This window comes from Rattus norvegicus, chromosome 17 (assembly GCF_036323735.1).
Source record: "Rattus norvegicus strain BN/NHsdMcwi chromosome 17, GRCr8, whole genome shotgun sequence".
Lineage (NCBI taxonomy): Eukaryota > Metazoa > Chordata > Mammalia > Rodentia > Muridae > Rattus > Rattus norvegicus.
Window position 1 is genome coordinate 24,858,747 of NC_086035.1, and position 19,224 is coordinate 24,877,970.

The 19,224-nt window shown below is 40.1% G+C and overlaps 1 protein-coding gene across 1 annotated transcript in view; it reads left to right on the forward strand.

Annotated features, from left to right (window-relative positions):
* Ofcc1 (orofacial cleft 1 candidate 1) overlaps positions 1–19,224 on the forward strand; it is a 306,918-nt gene that overhangs the window by 146,167 nt on the left and 141,527 nt on the right. Inside the window, 2 exon segments of the mRNA XM_039096372.2 lie at positions 10,122–10,204; positions 15,145–15,269. Coding sequence (XP_038952300.1) covers positions 10,122–10,204; positions 15,145–15,269 — 208 coding nt within the window.

Genomic DNA, 19,224 nt, shown 5'->3' on the forward strand with positions numbered 1-19,224 from the left:
ATAATCATTTTCTTCCTTCTACTTGCTTTGGATTTTTTGTTGCTGTTCATCATGTGGAAACTTAGATGCTTGATATTTCTTCTTTTCCAACTGATATTTTTCTTTTCCTTAACCATAGTTGATAATTTCTTCTCTCTTCAGCCCTATATTTAATTTGTGACTGTTAAAGGTCTATTTAATGCTATAATTTTTTTCTCAGCGTGGCTTCATCTTATCACATTAATGTGAATTTTTCTTGAATTTTTGTTGACTTTCTCTTTAAACTAAAGGATATTTAGAATTACACTGTTTAGCTGCTAGGTGCTCACATGTTTTTTTCTCACCTTTTGGTTTTTGATCACTAACTAGTTCAGCTTCACTATAACCACGGAGCACGTTCTGTATGACATCAGTTCTTCTTTAATGATAATTATGACATAAAATTTGTGACTGGGCACATTTTGTAGTTAGAACTTGAACGATACTGAATTATTTCAGTGTGCATGACTCAGTTTGCTTTTTGGCTTCCCACAGGGGAATGTCTGTGAATGCTTAAAAGGATGAAGACCTAGTGTATATGACTGGGGAGATACTCTCTGTATTCATGCTAAGAGCTACTTATGCTAGATACTGGTTAGATCCTTTGCGGTTGTTCTGTTCGAGAAATGTCTCAAGTAGCAGGAAAGGTGAGCATCAGACAAGATCCTAGGTCAACTTCTCTTGAATGAGCAAGTGGGCAATAACTCTTGAAGACTTTCTCTTTCACTTACAGATTACCTGTAACAGTGTGGTTTAATTGATGATTGCCAAACAACTTTCCCCCGTCTTCCCATTTTGATTGCTAATTCAAATTTGTTGTGATAATACAAGCTCATATGTTGGCCACATGAGGTTGAATATTGGCAGGTGCTCGTAAAGCCACTCTTGTTATTTAGCAGATTTCTATAATATTTGATACATACTTCATTATATACCTTGCTGAATTGGGGTATCAGTCTAAAACATCATCTAGTCCTCTCTCAGATTTTCTAGTGTCAATGGTAACTTAAGTAGGTAAAAAAATTCATTATTCCAAATAGCTTTGGCTTCTCTAAGTTCAGTGGAAATGTTAATTGATGGTAAAGTGGAAAAGTTCACAGACAGCACATTGAAATGGTTCTTTCATGGTCTGAAAAATGGAGGGTTTAATATTTTTAAAACTAATGAGGGAAAAGAAACTGATTTTCATAAAAGGGTAGAATCTTATATATAGTAGAACTGGGAAATGTTTAAAGGCTATTTTTAAAGAGAAAAGCAAAGTATATCCATTTGTTATATTATGGTAGTATTTTATAAGGCAAGGCATGCAAGTATAAATATTGTATAGTCATACGGATGAAAATGACTTACATATTAGTAACATGTTAGTAGACATTCTCTGCTGCCTATGAAGTTCATTAACATCTCAAGGTAAGTAAACAGCATGTGCAGATGTCTTCACCAATGGAAATCTATTGCGTAGGTGTGTATTCTTCTTAACTGACTGAATTCATAAATGTCACTCAAGTATGCATTGGTATGCCCATCCACATGAGACAGAAGTAGACTTGCTGGTCTAGACAAGTTGAACTTAAGGATGACTTCATTGTATTCTTGCTTGCAGTTACATTAAAATATTAAATTATTAAGCCTTTTCACATTTCTAGGAAAACAATTAATAAAATATCAGGTACATTCTATCATTCACTAAACACTTTGGGTGTTAGGGAGAATAATGTGGCTTAAACACTCAATACTTTGGTCAACTATACCATTTAAATTTAGTTTTATTTTAAAGATTTAGTGTGTGTGTGTGTGTGTGTGTGTGTGTGTGTGTGTGTGTGTGTGTTGGAAGGTGTGCCCACTTAAGAGTGTAGTTATTAGCAGAGGCCAGAAGAGGGCACTGTATCACCTGGAGCTGGAGTTATAAGTGGTTGTGAGCCACCTGACAGTGGGTGCTGGGAACTGAACTTGGGTTGTCTGCAAGAGCAGCAATCCCTCTTTACTACCAAGTCAGCTGTCCAGCTCCAACTGTTAATCTTATTTTCTTCCTGAAAAAAAAAATCAAGAGAAGAAGCTTGTTTGTTTGTTTGTTTGTTTCTTAACATCGTGGCACAGGCGGATATACTGATATTTGAACCATCTTGGCCACTCCCAATCTTATTGGATCCGATCATGCTAATAGCACAGAATGCTGCCAAGTTTTGTGTTTCTAGAGATCCTAATTTGTTTGTTGTGCAAATTTTAGTTAGATGTGTGACTGTAGTTCTGAGATGGATTAGATGGTTTGTGGTATTAACCAACACATACCCAGAATTCGGAGGCAGTATTTTTGAAGCCAATAAACACATTAGTACTAGGATTTGGGCCTGTGGCTGCAGCCGTGGTCCTTGGAACACACTGCTAAGAACGTGTAGTTTCTTGCTTATTTTTGGCCTTTAAACTGTTCATTTGTCCTGTGAACTAGATTATGTGCTTCTGACTGTCAGTTAGCTGAGTGCATTTCAAGTCAATTTACGAAAATACTCACTGTTAAGCGGTATATTTGGACAGAGTTGACACCTTTGACATTTTCTAAAATGGCAAAAATGGCTGTATTTAAGGCTATGATTTATGAATGTTGTGTGCCTCCAGAACCTCCATCTCATTCTGGACTTCAGCTTAGCTACTGTAACTCCTTCCACACGCCGTTGAAAGGGCAATTAATTAGCGCCGCGTAATCAGATAGCTCACAGAGCAAGGACAGACGGACATTCATACAAACACAAAACCATAGTATTGATTCAAAAACAATGACCTTACAACAGCCTTTTCTCACAAGAGTAGAACTTGGAGGGACACAGAGGAAGCAGAGAGAATGAAGAAGAAGGAGGAGATCTAGGCCGGGTGGCTTTGCCTTTATGAAGCACGCATCGGTTGGCATAAATAGGAGGCTCAACTTGCTATGATTTAAAAAAAAAAAGTATTCTGAACCTTCAGTTGTCTTCTAGATTGCTGGCCTCTATTAAAAACTTCTTAAAATAATAGATAGGTTTAATTCCTCAAGCAAAAGAAAAATTATGTCATCGTAAGGATTTTCTTTATTTATTACATAGATGAGGCTTGACTGTGGCCAGAAAAGGAGGCAAATCTCATGTATTGCAAGTTTTAAATGTACCCGGCTAAGGTTTACTTAATTGGAACCTCCAGGCAATAAAGGAGCCCTTTTTAAAATTCTGTGATTCTTAATATGCTAAATAATGCAAAGCTTCCCTCTTGAAGCATGGGACACACATCTGGCAGCTTAACATTTAAATTACAGGGGAAAAAAAAAACCCGCCTCACTTCAGTTGTAATTTTCTCCAAGAAAAGAATAGGAGATGGGATACAACTGAATTTAATTTCTGCTTAGATTTCCATCTTGTCTAATCGCAGGCATTTTTTTTCTCTCGGTTCTTTGTATTTATATTTTTACACGCACTTTCTGTACGTTTTATTAATCTTTAATTTGAGATGCTTCTCGGCATCAGGGTGCTTGGGAAAACATGGTGTGTTTTACTTAGTGAATTGTTTTTGAAAAATCTGTCGGATTTCAAGCAATAAAAACAATAGGATAGAAAATAAAGGGGAAATAGAATTTCAGAGACTCATAAAAATGTTTCTGACAAGAAGCGAGTGTTTTTCAGTGGGCTTCCCTTTCAAGGTTTCATTTTTTTCCCCCTCCAGTGTTAATGTTTCCTCTGTTTTGTCATTCTCTGGCTGTTTTTCATGCAAAAGTTATTACGAGAGGCTTTCTTTCTTTGTATTTCTCCAAAGGACAGCGTCAGATCCTTGATTAATTTCACAAAGGTCATTTGGAAAAAACCATTAAAAAACATGCCAAGAAAAAAAGATTAGCATACAGGGATAAAATACACTTTCATAAACATATGCATTTATATACGGAGAGGGTACTATAATATTATACAATTTTGACAAGTGTTTTCCTTGTGTTCCTCATGTATTATTAAAAATATGACTGTTCCATTTATTTTGTCTGGGTGATACCAGCTGACATACTCCAAAGGCATCTGCGGGTTAGTGTGACTTGTAAACATTTTATCTTTTTCTCAACGTAAGAGGACGTGATCATTAAATAGAATGTCTTTCCATAAAATAAAGGGAACTTTCAAGATAATTAACGAACATTTGTATTATTAACACATAAAATGGACCATAGGTAGCCCAGACAATGACATGTATTCATTTCTATCTTTTAATTAAGATATTAAACAATTTTTCCATTTCTGGTTTTAATTATCGTAGGGTAGCTGGATTCTCTAATATAATTCACCATCAAACTAGGGAGAAGAACTGAAGCTACTGCCAAGGGTTCTGGTTTCTAGAAACATGACCATGACACTTGAGAGCAGAGATATTTGTATGTGAGTCCTCTCAGGTGATCTCTACACGCATTCCAGCTGTCAAATGTTGACATGCCATCACAGCAGAGGTGTTCTCCTGAGCTGAAGAGACAGAGTTCATCTTTCAGAGCAGCTCACAAAACTAAAGCCAGTAGAGCAGAGCTGGCAGCAAGGAGGTGCCAAGATGGCGTCCTTCCTGCTCTGGGACTGAGAGGTGAACAGGACACAGTCAGACTAATGTGGGCATTCACAGTGGCTGCGTCCAGTGGCTATCGTAGATCTGAAGTGGAAGAGTAGCAATACTAGAGTAGGAACAGGGGGTGTCAAGTTCATGGGGAGAAGTTATGCCAATAGCTCATTGTGAATTTGATAGCAATGTCAAGTCAACATACCCAAAGTCTTCATGTGTGGATAAAGAGCCACATCCCAGAGATCTTACTCCAAATTGTCCCTCCACTGCCTTACCATCACCAATAGCAGATGCAGACATGTTACTCTTTGACACAGGTTACAGCCAAGCTAGGCAGGACTGGGTAAGCTCATGAGTTTTTCAAAGACCACTATAATAAGATATAAATTGAAGACTAAAGGCTTAAACATAGAAGCAAGTAAATGAACTGCTTACTACAAAAAAAAAATACTCAAACCTTTCAGAGGAAGATAACAGAACCCAGCATCTTCTGCACTGTCTATAATAGAAATTGTAGTTAACAAACGTGTAAAGAAATGGGAAAATATAAACTATACTTGTAAGAGAAGGAACTGTGAATAAAGATAACTCTGATATGATTCATTAAATTTATTAGAGAAAGTTATTTAAGAAGACAATACAGATGTACTCACAACTTTAAAGATAAAGCAAAGGGAAATTTGACATGTTTTTCCATAGACTGGAAGTCATCAAGCAAAACAAAAGGCAGTAACCATACACAAGACTGAAATTCCAAAGCTACCATAGCAAAGTTTAACAGTATGTTTATCAGAATGGCGAAAGGGAGAGATGGGATACAGAACAATAGAAACCAACCAATCTAAGAGGTAGGAGAGAGTGGGAGAAAGTGGACAGACTAGCAGACTACTTCAGGCAAAGTCCCCAGCTTGCTGTCTGAGTGGTAGAGTCTTAGGGGGAAAAGAACAGTAAAAAGGAAAAAAATGTACTTTAAAGTAGCCTCAGATTGGACTCTATGATATTAAATAAGAGAGGAGGGTTGGGAATCGGTTTGGATCTGGGAGAAATTGGGGGAAGGGGTGGGGAGTTAATATAATAAAAACACATGGTACGAAATTATCGAAGATTTGATGATTAAAAATTTAAGAAGCAATTACTGAAAATTTCCTCAAAATTGAAAAAAAAAAACAAGTCAACTCACAGGATTTAACATCCTCAGTTAAGCTGAATGCCAAACATGCAAAATATAGCCATGTGTTGGAAACCTCATGGCTGCCATGCTGAATCTCCAGGGTAAGGGTGAAAATCCTGACAGTAAGAAGCAGGGAAATGAACATATTCTACAATACAAACAATGCCATTGAACATCACGTGGCTGACATAAACTCACAGAGGTTGGAGCATCATGCACTAAACCTGTTGAAGCCCGAGGAGAACAAACCCCATACCAGCTATGGCCATGGAGTATTGCCAGTTGTTAGCTACTGGGAGATGTAGTTTTCCCTAAGAGCATGTAACCCCTCCTAACTGCACTCCAGTGAAAGACTCCATACCCAAGAATATTTGGACAAGACAAAGTTGAAGGTTTAATTTTAGAAAGATACAAATGTGGGTGGATAGAGAATGGGGGTGGAGTTGGGGGTGGAGTCAATCGTAAATGGGACGTCTTCATCAAAACCTCTCTTCAGGGTTCCGGGAACTCCAGGAAGAGGAGGCAGGAAGATTGTAAGAGCCGGAAGGGACTGAGGATGACAGGAAACAGTGCTTCCCGTACATTTACAGGACTGACACATATGAACTCACAAGGAGTGTAGAAGCACGCACAAGGCTTGCACCAGATCACACCACATGGAGTCTCTGTGCTGAGCGCGAAAAATGGGTACAGACCCCCATCCCTAAGCCAGACAATATCTCCAGTAGCTTGCAAATAATTTGCTAAGGGAAAATGAGTTTTCCCCATGGAGTCTTAATGAAGGTGCACTTAAGGGCAGGCTCTCTACCCAGCAGTAGATGGCCAGCACCAAATGAACTCAATGGTATTTCTGCGTATCACTTTCTTTGGGGGGAGGGTCGTCTTACTAGTTTTTGTTTATATATTATGTTCTGATTTTGTGGTTCTATTGGTGTGTGTGTGAGTGTGTGTGTGAGAAAGAGAGAGACAGAGAGACAGAGACAGACAAAGAGTTAGACAGAGACAGGGAGACAGAGTTTCTTGTGCTTTCTCTCTTTATTCTGGTTTGTTTTCCTTTTTGTTTATTTTTTTAAAGAAAGAGAAAGAAGTTGCAGATTTGGGTGGGTGGAGAAGATCTGGGAAGAGTTGAAGATGAAACTGATCAGAATATATTGTCGGAAATTGTTTTCAATAAAAAAGTAGTATAACTACATTAATATATACTATCAGAAATCTCCATGCAGACTTTAGGCTAAAGACAAAAAAGAAAACAAAAACAAAAAGAGAAAAACCCAATATGCAACAGATGGCAGAGATTGAAGAATCATGTGATAAAACAAACAAACAAATAAACAAATCTGAACAAAAATAAAGAAAAAGAATTATGGTTTAGAAAAAATGTTTATAAATCACGATTAGGACTATAACATGGGATAAACATTTTGCAAGGCTTGAAGGGTCTTTAAATTAAGTGAACATTTATCAAATAATACAAACAACGTTACTCTTTTTTTATATTTCCCAAAAGTTATACACATTTCTGTCCATGAGAAGACATGTGCATGTCTTGTCTTAGTGACTTTCTGGGTGGAAGGAGCCAGAGCTTAGAAGAAACACTGCATCATTCCCTAGATGTAAACTCTTGTGACTGTTTCCTAAGTTACAGTGATAGAAATCAGATCAGTTTGCTATGAGACTCTGTGTGTATGTGTGTGTATGTGTGTGTGTGTGTGTACGTGTGTGTATGTGTGTATGTGTGTATGTGTGTGTCTATGTGTGTATATCTATGTGTGTGTGTGAGTGTGTGTGAGTGTGTGTGAGTGTGTGTGTGAGTGTGTGTATGTGAGTGTGTGTGTATGTGTGTGTCTATGTGTGTGTATCTATGTGTGTGTATCTATGTCTGTGTGTGTGAGTGTGTGTGTATGTGTGTATGTGTGTGTGTCTATGTGTGTATATCTGTGTGTGTGAGTGTGTGTGAGTGTGTGTGTCTATGTGTGTGTGTCTATGTGTGTGTATCTATGTGGGTGTGTGGGTGTGTGTATGTGTGTATGAGTGTGTCTATGTGTGTATATCTATGTGTGTGTATGTGTGCATATGTGTGTATGTGTGTGTCTATGTGTGTATATCTATGTGTGTGTGAGTGTGTGTATGTGTGTATGTGTGTGTATGTGTGTATCTATGTGTGTGTATCTATTTGTGTGTGTGTGTGTGAATGAGAGAGTGTGTGTGTGTGTGTGTGTGTGTGTGTGTGTGTGTGTGTGTGTGTGTATGTGCCGTATCCAATAGCATCTTTGGGCATGTACATGATAAATAAATGCTTTATGTTTGACTTGTGGGGTGGATACATAGGGGTTTTACATTTTTCAAACCTTCTGAGCTAAACAGATAAAATATATGCAATCTATGGTATTTAAATCATTAGTCAATATTTTGCGCTTCAAATTATTACAAATTAGAGTGAAGTATTCTGAAGTTAGCCAGGCCTAAGTCAGACACAAAGTTGCTTGCACCTCTGATCCAAATTGTTGACATTAGAAGGAAAGAGGTAACCTGGTCCGTGCCTTTAACCCTAAACACATAGCATAAGGCTCGAGTGCAGAGGTGAATGGATACATGGGGGAGTTTGGGAAGCACAGCTGTGGTTCTCTAGGAAAGCAGAGGACTTTAACAGGTGAGCTCCAGCCCCAGTATTACATTAAATTTAGGGAACCCAGAAATCATTCTAGGCAGGCAGAGCTTCTAAGACTTTGTCTCCTTGTGAATGCTGCTGTAAACCATAGTCCTCAACAAGGCTATTGCTGTTGCCAGGTACCCGAAGCTCTAGAAGTGTCTAGAGTAGAGTAGAATATTTTTATGAGATCCTGAGGTCAGGTATTGGCACAGGTGTTCACTGACATGAGGTATCCAGTTGGTGGTGTGGGTGGTATAAACTGCTTGGGGGATAGTTTTTTTTTCAGTTTTTTTTAATTGGATATTTTTAAATTTACATCTCAAATGTTATCCCCTTTCTCAATTTCTCATTCATAAACCCCCCTACCTCATCTCCCTCCCCCTTCTTCTATGAGGGTGTTCCCCCACCCAACCACTACCCCTTCCCACCTCCCCACTTGGACATTCCCCTACACTGGGGAGTCCAACCTTGGCAGGACCAAAGGCTTCTCTTCCCGTTGCTGCCCACAAGTCCATCCTCTGCTACATATGCAGCTGGAGCCATGGGTCTATCCACGTGTAGTGTTCGGGTAGTGGTTTAGTTCCTGGGAGCTCTGGTTGGTTAGTATTGTTGTTCTTATGGGGTTGCAAACCCCTTCAGCTCCTTCAGTCCTTTCTCTAACTCCTCTGATGAGGACCCAATTCTCAGCTAAACGATTGGCTGCAAGGGTCTGCCGCTGTATTTGTCATGCTCTGGCAGGGCCTCTCAGGAGACAGCTATATTAGGTTCCTGTCAACATGCACTTCTTGGCATCAGCAATATTTTCTAGGTTTGGTGGCTGTATGTATATGGGCTGGATCCCCAGATGGGGCAATCTCTAAATGGCTTGGAGTCTCTGCTCCAAACTCTGTTTCTGTATCTCCTCTTACTAATATTTTTGTTCCTTCTTGGGGAAAGTTGTATTATTTCTTTATAATTACTCGTTTTTCTCTTAAGAAATATTTGCTGGGAGAGTAGCTTGTGTCCAACCTTGCTAGACACTATCATAAAAACAAAGACAAACTAAACACATTGCCTCTAAGGGTTTTGTGATATAGAACAGTGCTCTTGACTAAGGGCATGCTTTGTCCCTTAGGAGATGTTTTGGTAATGTCTTGAGGTATCTTTAGCTGTCACAGCTAAAGGGGATGAGATAGAAATGTAGAGATCTTGTCTAGAGTTCAGAGGGTAGGAGCCAGGGATCCTTCTAGCAAAGGTTAAGCCAACCAAGAATAAAGCCTAATGCAGTCTCTAATATATCAGTGGTATCGAGGCTCAGAGGCTTCTCAATGAGTGTGTCATTCCAGATGTAAGAAAACTGGCTCAGGGAAGATGCGCTCGGGAGTTCATGGTAGACCTTTAGTGTAAGGGGTCCGGAGGGGTTGATTCACAAATGAGATCCCGGAGAGGTACCTAATAGGGGAGGATCCTTCCTTGAAGACGGCAGGGAAGCAGCTCCAAGAAAACTGTATGAATAAAGTACATCCTCACCGCCTGGCGTATGGACTAGCGCTGTGTGAAATTCATACGGTAACTGAGTTGAAGCAGGGGGACACGGATCAGAGTGGCTCCTTCTTCTTTGAACGGACCCTTTTAGCCTTCATTCGTCAGGCCTTGTAGAAGCTCCTATATGTCAGTGTTATGAGATTGCATCGCCGGTAAAGTGAAAATCTCTATAATCTATTTTTCTCACCTTTTTATTTTTAATTCTAGGGAGTCTTTCTAGTAAAACCGACCCCTGCTTTAGAGGCTCTGATCTGTGTCTCGTCAAAGAAGCCCATGACTTACATGCTGAGGTAAGAGGAAGACTGGGCTAAAAAGACCATGACAACAGTAACCACTGGTTATTAACTCTGATTTCTTAAAATGGATCTCCAGGTTGAGCGTAATTTGTTCTTCAAAGCATGTTTTGAAGGGCAGGATATGCTAAAGTAGCTAATGTCTGACAAATCTACAAGCCAATAAAGTTTTATTACATCCCATTCAGACTTTTTTATGCTATTGGGAAGTTTAGTTTAAATTAATCTGTCTGGCTGTCCTTCCATCTTGAGAGGGCAATTAGAAAATGTGTTAATCATGCTGTGTTTCTAGAACAATAGACAATATTTAATCCAGTCTAGAACCATTTTATACTGATCTTTTAATTATGTTTAGGAAAAAGTGCATGTCCCTTTCTCCTTTTAGTTATATACATATTTTCTTCTCCCCAGCTTTGAGTGATCTTGACAATTGTCAAGGAGAAAAATATCTATGGACCTGCCAGGGCAAAGCCTTCCTCGGGGTTCTAATACTTACTGTTAGCAATAAACTTTGCAACTAGCCGAAAGTAGGAAAGATGGTCATGAATAAAATCGCTATTAAAAAAAAAAGCAAATTTCCCTGTTTTATGTGTTTGCACATTTTATTAATTCCTTCCTTCTTTTCTTCTTTCTTTTTCCCTCCCTCTTTCCCTCTCTTCCTTCTTTGCTTCCTTTTTTCTTCATTCCTTTTCTTTCCTCTTTTCACTCTCCTCTCTACTCCTCCCTCTGTGTTCCTTCTTTCTTTCTGGGGTAAGAAATAAGGTGAAGACCTTGCTCCCAGCAGTGTGCACTGTGCTGTTAAGCTCTATATTATACGTCTCTGTGTCCAGTCCTTTCTCACACTTTGTTTTGAGGCAAGGTCTCTCTAAGTTACCCAGCTAGGCTTCAAATTTGCAGTCCTCCTGCCTCAACCCTCTTCACAACGAACTGCCCTTTGGACACACCAGACTCCTTAGTAGGCCTGCATTTTCACACGGTGTCTGAAACTACAGGTGATATTCCTTGAGCAGCTACTGAGGAATAAGGCTTACCCTGAGGAATAAGAGTAGCATTGGGTATTCAAACATCCGAAGTCAGAGAACCATTTGAATTTGTGGTTCTGAAAAGGCAGGGATGCTGGTTATCCCACCTTAGGCAGAAAGAGAAGCCCAGAGGGGTTCATTGCTGGATTGAGTCTGACATGTTTAACCCTCAACTCTGAAGTCCAAGGTTCTTTATCTCTCTCGTAACACTCTTTGGTTAACACATCAGTGTGGGTTTCAAAAGAAGAAGCAGTGCTTATGTTGTATGTTTTTAAAATTTAGGCTGATAATTTGTCTGTCTGTCTCTCAATGTCCATATCATCTCTATCTCTATCTCTCTCTCTATATATATCCATATGTGTGTGTGTGTGCATATAAATTTATAGATAGTGTTAGCAGCAACAACAGAAACAAGGCCATGTCATGTTAATTTGCTTTGATTTTTGTATGCACCTGGCATGTCCATGGCTTTCAATCCTGTGATCTTATTAACACAGGTCTCAGCCTCAAATCTTCCTCTCATGCCTGCTGTCTACAGGGAAAAAAAAAAAACAAAAAACCCACTGCCGAGCACAGTGTTGTTGCTCTCACTGGCTCTGTTGTTTCCCTAGCTCTCTTCTGATCTTCCCAGGCCAGTTCAAAAGCATCTGTAATCCTCAGGATTCAGTCTTCAGACACTGTTTCCTCTTTCCGGGGCCTCCTCCTTTGATGAGAACAATCCCTTGCTCATCATCTGGCCAGATGGGCAGGTGAACATCTTCCCCACAGATCATGCTCAAAGCCCCTGCAAGGTGTCAGGGATGTAGGACTGCTGCTGGCTGGGGCTTCACTGTGCTGACACAGTAAGGCTTCTCTACCAAGCTGCATTCCTGGGCTCTTTCTCCACTCGGATCCCTGTGTCCTCACCCTTGACCTTGACCCCAGGGGTTTAGGGAAGGAAGTATGGTGATAGGGCGAACACATCTGTACAAGAACACAGGAACTCTGAACTTTGCTTTTTACTCGAGATGCAAGTAGACCTAGAGGTCATGAGTTCCGATGACCTTTCTCTATTCTACATCGCTTCCTAAACGCCTGCCGTAGATGTGCCAGAGAGGACGTTACACACTGACTTGATCACTTAGGCCATACCATACTGGGCAGATTTACTTACCATTAATATTCTAAAATATTTGAGGGCTAGAGAGATAGTTCAAGGGTTGAGAGGATGTACTGTTCTTGTAGAAGATTCGAGCTCAATTCCCAGCCCCTGTATCAGGTGGTTTACAACTGTCTGTAACTGAGGCTCCAAGGAATCTAACAACTCTGTCCTTCATGCACACCTGCACTCCAATGTGCACATGCTCAAGTTCAGACACACACATTTAGACAGAATTAAACTCAGAATGAAATTAAAAATAAAACATTTGAGGGCTCCTGCCTCACTCCTAAGAAGAACTACAAAAATATAAAATTACATTATAAATACATTATATTATTATGCATAATAAATATGTGATACAATGTTTTTTTTTCCTTTCTTTATTTCAGAGCTGGGGACTGAACCCAGGGCCTTGCACTTGCTACGCAAGCGCTCTACCACTGAGCTAAATCCCCAACCCCACAATATTGTTTTAAAATGTAAATATATATTTTATATACAATATTTAAAATATATTTATCATTTTTACATAAACATGTCTATGGTTTTGTTTGTAAAGAAAATCATAATAGATTATAATATAATTAGAAGTATATATATATATACATATATATATATATGTCTGAGTTCACTTTCATTAAACTGAGATCTGATCTGTATAAGACAACTGGTGTCTCTATTTCTAAGACTAAGTCGTTGACCCATGGGCCATTGTTTCCTGTACTCAGTAAGCATAGGGTGGACATGCATGTGTGTTTTCTGTTGGTAGTCTGTTTAGCTTTTCACTACAGCATGGATTCTAAAACCTCTCATGGCATATTTTCAAGTATATTTACTGTATAGATTCAAATATTTATTCATTAAAGAAAATGTAAAGGTTTAGGAAACTTTCTTGAGTTTTAGAATCCGTCCATATTTTTCTTTATGACGTAAGAGCTGGAGGTGACAGTCGTTATTGCTAGTTGTAATGTGGGTGAAATGACCTAGGAACCGCTTCTTGGGCATCTGGCATGGCCTTATTATCATGCTAGGTGATGTGAAAGACCCAATGGAATAGACTGAATCTCACCTTTGTTATGTTTAGTTGAGAAACAAGATAGATATTCATAGACTAACCAAATGGAGAGCAATCCCAATGTTCTCTAGCATAAACACCTGTATTCTCATGGGGGAAGGTGGTCAATGAATACCTAATCAATACAATAAGGTATTGGCACCCATTTCAGTGTTTGTTTTATTTTTATTCATTAGATTTATGTATATGAGTGTTTCCTGCATGCATGTCTTTGCCCTATGTGCATGCCTGGTACCCTTGGGATCCCTTAGGACTAGAGTCCCACACAGATGTTTGTCAGCTGCCAAGGGGCTGCTGGGAATCAAACCCAGGTCTTCTGGAAGAGGAGCTAGTGCTCTTAGCCACTGAGTCATCTCTCCAGGTCTTGTTTCAGCTTTCTATCAAGGAAGATAGACAAAAAATAAAATAAAATAAAATAAAGAAGTGGAATCAACTGGTAATTTAAATGGCTACAAAGATATAAAGACATATGGAGCGATTCGAAGATCTCATATTTTCCCCAAGAATTTTGACACTCTTCAACTCCCTTAGGAATGAGGTAATTAAGAACACCAGTGTGAATAATGTGAGCAGAATGACTCTTATTGTTTTAAGAGCTCGATAGGCTAAAAAAGATAAAAAGGACCACAATAAAAAGTATCTCAAATTCATGGCTGTCATAACCGGATTTTGTTCTTAAAGTAATCAAACCAATCAATTCCATATAAAAGAAATAAGCCTGGTGGGGTTCACTGGGGATTTGATGACATATTGGCTCCACCTGGGCTTCTACAGTCTTCCTGGTTATTGCAACCTGCAAATTCAAAGCCGAACTTGGCAACTGCAAAATAAACTCAGTTATGCTGAACCGTGGATCAGCATAGATCAAGGAATTTTGAACCACTGGCCCCTAACGAATGACAACAGAAAGCACGAGGAAGAGAATGGGTTTTAAGGCAGCTGTTATAAATTCAACACCCAGCGTTCTACTGTTCTGGGCTCATGTCCTTCAAACTATTTTTTCTAACTAGCCTTTGTACTAGAATCTTCCGGGAGACTCCCGTACATGAAACAGGTAAAACTTGAGATGTTTCGGTGGAAGCAGAAAAGAGAGTCTTGCTGGGTTAACCACTTTCCCACCCCCACTATCTGCCGTAATAGAGCTCCCAAATATCATAGGTTGGGTGACAGAACTCTATGTACAGTATGATGAAAGTCCTAGGTTCAGGACTCAGAGGTTAATGGGGACAAAGCTAGTAGGCAATGGCCTGATATAGCATGGAGCAGAAATGGACAGTCTTAAGAACTCATCAAATCCTTGTGTCCTGTTTTTGGAAAATAGCTACCTCCTTTTTCTCTATTGACTGGCTGTTTAAGTCTCCTTTCAAATGTCTTTCGCTAAGAACTGATATGAGGTACCTTCCTTTTTGTCACTGGGAGCCAAAATCCTGAATGGGTGGCATAGCATAATCTTGGTTATGTTTACTGTTTAGTTACAAGAACAATTATAGCCACCATTTAGTGTGTCTTGTCTTTATGCAGAGAAGAGTTTACGAGACAATACCAAGTATGAAGCAATGCAAGATGAATCACTAAATTATCTTGTAATCGGTGATTCCGTAGACCATCTGGTAGAAAACACTCTTGAATGTAGATGAACATTCCTTCTGCTATTAATAAAATATTCCATTTTTGTTCATTGATTAATTCTTCTAATAAGGGCAATTGTTTGGCTGCTCATTCTGTGAAGGAAAGATCTACTGTGTGGAGACCTGGAGATCCTGAAGATTATTCAGGGGATTTGTCTTACCTAGAGGAACTGGAAAAACATCATTTTTCAGTTTGGTGAGTGGCCGTGTTCTGCATTTTAAACTTTTTATTTAAATTCCTTGACTCCAACAAGTCTTTGCCATATTCTCTTTTTATTTATTTAGTCCACAGAAGATAATTACATACTCATTGTGCACTAGAGTACTCCTACTCTGTCCTGGAGATGTTCACAGTTCATGATAGATGTGGATGTGTGGATGTATACATTAGTATGTTTTGGATGGTTTGAATTTTTTTTTTCACAAAGTGCCACATAGAAAAACATAATGATCAAATTAACTAGAGAACAAAGACAAAGTCTCTGAGAAAGTTGGAGCCAAGTCCTTTTAAAAAAATTAATCATCCCATTCATTTACATCTCAAATGACATCCCACTTCCTGGTTACCCCTCCACAAGCCCCACATCCCATCACCCTCTCCCTCCTCCCCTCCCCCTCTATGAGGGTGCTCCTCCAACCACTCACCCACTCTACCTCACCACTCTAGCATCCCCCTACGCTTGGGCATCAGACCTCCACAGGACCAAGGGCCTCCCTGCCTATTGATGTCAGATAAGGCCATCCTCTGCTACATATGTATCTGGATCCCTCCCTGTACACTCCTTGGTTGGTGGTCTAGTTCCTGGGAGCACTGGATGGTCCGGCCAGCCAATGTTGTTCTTCCATGGGGTTGCAATCCCTCTTGGTGGAGCAAAGTCTCAAAGAGGAGACTCTAATACTGAAATAGTGGTGGTATGGTAGAGGCAGAAACTGAAGACTGAACTGGATGTGGCTGGTTGCATACCCTGAAAGCTTACATTTACATGTTATCTGGCAAGACCTTAACTCTTGATGTTTATTAATTGTCTCATGCTTGTGGTTGTATTTGTACAAACACACGTAACACATGAAATAAGGTGAGGGGGAGTGTTAGGAAGGGAGGCTCTCTGAGGAAGGAAACATGCAACATTCTAGTATCGGTCCTTCTAAGAACCACTGCAGCCATGAGAGATAGGCAATAAGCTTGTTGCCAAGGAGAAGAAAGAGACAGCAGAAAGAGCTCGGGCATGTGTTCCCATGACCACTTTTCTGCCCTCCCCAAGTCTTTTCCTTGAAAGGCTTTCCATTGGGCAATTTATCTGCCTGTGGTTTATTAGCAAGGTTTACACTCACGCTTCCAGTCAGAGCTACTGGCTTGAGGTTCTAACATTATCTCTAATTGCGTCATTGAATCACATGTTCTGTAACTCTTGCTTGCATTCACTTGACTTTCAAGCCCTAAACACATTTACCCATGCTTCCTGAAGGCGGCAGGACTATGGTCTCCAGGCTTACGAGAACATTGTTTTCTGTATGAAGGTGCTAATTCCCATTTTAGTCTCTGTGCTGTAGAAGTGGAACCTGGTCTTCACCTCTGTGGATTCACATTCACACATCACTCTCTGAGCAGCTCCATCCAGGCAATCCCACCCAGGTACCCATTTCCTGCCTTCATAGTCTTTTATTTTTCCTTCCTGCAACCTTTGGATAAGCCTTTGTCTCCATATTCCTTACATTTGGCATGCCTGAAAAGTCTAGTGTCCAGTTGTGATGACAGGCCAAGAAGGAGCTGGACACCCTGGGGGCTAGCTACAGAAGTATCGAAGTGAATGGCTGAACTAGGAAAATCACTTTCTTAAGTGGCCATTTGAATAGCGCACCTCCACAGCAGCTATGTCTTCTCTTACTCTGCTTTTTAAAAGAAAACCTTTTTAAGTGAGAGTCCTCACAAACCCTACAGGTGAGCATGGTCTTGACTTCAAATTACCTCTGCTCTAGTCATAATATAAAACACTCACCTGGTTGGTGATGCCAGTTTCTAGTAGTTATAGAAACAATGCCTACATTTCATTTTTATGTTTCACTTTTGCTCCTTCCTTATCTGAATGACTCGATCTTCATGTTTTTTTTCTTTTTTTTTTTTTATTAACTTGAGTATTTCTTATATACATTTCAAGTGTTATTCCCTTTCCCGGTTTCCGGGCAAACATCCCCCTCCCCCCTCCCCTTCCTTATGGGTGTTCCCCTCCCAACCCTCCCCCCATTGCCGCCCTCCCCCCCATAGTCTAGTTCACTGGGGGTTCAGTCTTAGCAGGACCCAGGGCTTCCCCTTCCACTGGTGCTCTTACTAGGATATTCATTGCTACCTATGGGGTCAGAGTCCAGGGTCAGTCCATGTATAGTCTTTAGATAGTGGCTTAGTCCCTGGAAGCTCTGGTTGCTTGACATTGTTGTACTTTTGGGGTCTCGAGCCTGTTCAAGCTCTTCCAGTTCTTTCTCTGATTCCTTCAACGGGGGACCTATTCTCAGTTCAGTGGTTTGCTGCTGGCATTCGCCTCTGTATTTGCTGTATTCTGGCTGTGTCTCTCAGGAGCGATCTACATCCGGCTCCTGTCGGTCTGCACTTCTTTGCTTCATCCATCTTGTCTAATTGGGTGGCTGTATATGTATGGGCCACATGTGGGGCAGGCTCTGAATGGGTGTTCCTTCAGTCTCTGTTTTAATCTTTGCCTCTCCCTTCCCTGCCAAGGGTATTCTTTTTCCTCATTTAAAGAAGGAGTGAAGCATTCACATTTTGATCATCTGTCTTGAGTTTCGTTTGTTCTAGGGATCTAGGGTAATTCAAGCATTTGGGCTAATAGCCACTTATCAATGAGTGCATACCATGTATGTCTTTCTGTGATTGGGTTAGCTCACTCAGGATGATATTTTCCAGTTCCAACCATTTGCCTACGAATTTCATAAACTCGTTGTTTTTGATAGCTGAGTAATATTCCATTGTGTAGATGTACCACATTTTCTGTATCCATTCCTCTGTTGAAGGGCATCTGGGTTCATTCCAGTTTCTGGCTATTATAAATAAGGCTGCGATGAACATAGTGGAGCACGTGTCTCTTTTATATGTTGAGGCATCTTTTGGGTATATGCCCAAGAGAGGTATAGCTGGATCCTCAGGCAGTTCAATGTCCAATTTTCTGAGGAACCTCCAGACTGATTTCCAGAATGGTTTTACCAGTCTGCAATCCCACCAACAATGGAGGAGTGTTCCTCTTTCTCCGCATCCTCACCAGCATCTGCTGTCACCTGAGTTTTTGATCTTAGCCATTCTAACTGGTGTGAGGTGAAATCTCAGGGTTGTTTTGATTTGCATTTCCCTTATGACTAAAGATGTTGAACATTTCTTTAGGTGTTTCTCAGCCATTCGGCATTCCTCAGCTGTGAATTCTTTGTTTAGCTCTGAACCCCATTTTTTAATAGGGTTATTTGTTTCCCTGTGGTCTAACTTCTTGAGTTCTTTGTATATTTTGGATATAAGGCCTCTATCTGTTGTAGGATTGGTAAAGATCTTTTCCCAATCTGTTGGTTGCCATTTTGTCCTAACCACAGTGTCCTTTTCCTTACAGAAGCTTTGCAGTTTTATGAGGTCCCATTTGTCGATTCTTGATCTTAGAGCATAAGCCATTGGTGTTTTGTTCAGGAAATTTTTTCCAGTGCCCATGTGTTCCAGATGCTTCCCTAGTTTTTCTTCTATTAGTTTGAGTGTGTCTGGTTTGATGTGGAGGTCCTTGATCCACTTGGACTTAAGCTTTGTACAGGGTGATAAGCATGGATCGATCTGTATTCTTCTACATGTTGACCTCCAGTTGAATCAGCACCATTTGCTGAAAATGCTATCTTTTTTCCATTGGATGGTTTTGGCTCCTTTGTCAAAAATCAAGTGACCATAGGTGTGTGGGTTCATTTCTGGGTCTTCAATTCTATTCCATTGGTTTATCTGTCTGTCTCTGTACCAATACCATGCAGTTTTTATCACTATTGCTCTGTAATACTGCTTGAGTTCAGGGATAGTGATTCCCCCTGAAGTCCTTTTATTGTTGAGGATAGCCTTAGCTATCCTGGGTTTTTTGTTATTCCAGATGAATTTGCAAATTGTTCTGTCTAACTCTTTGAAG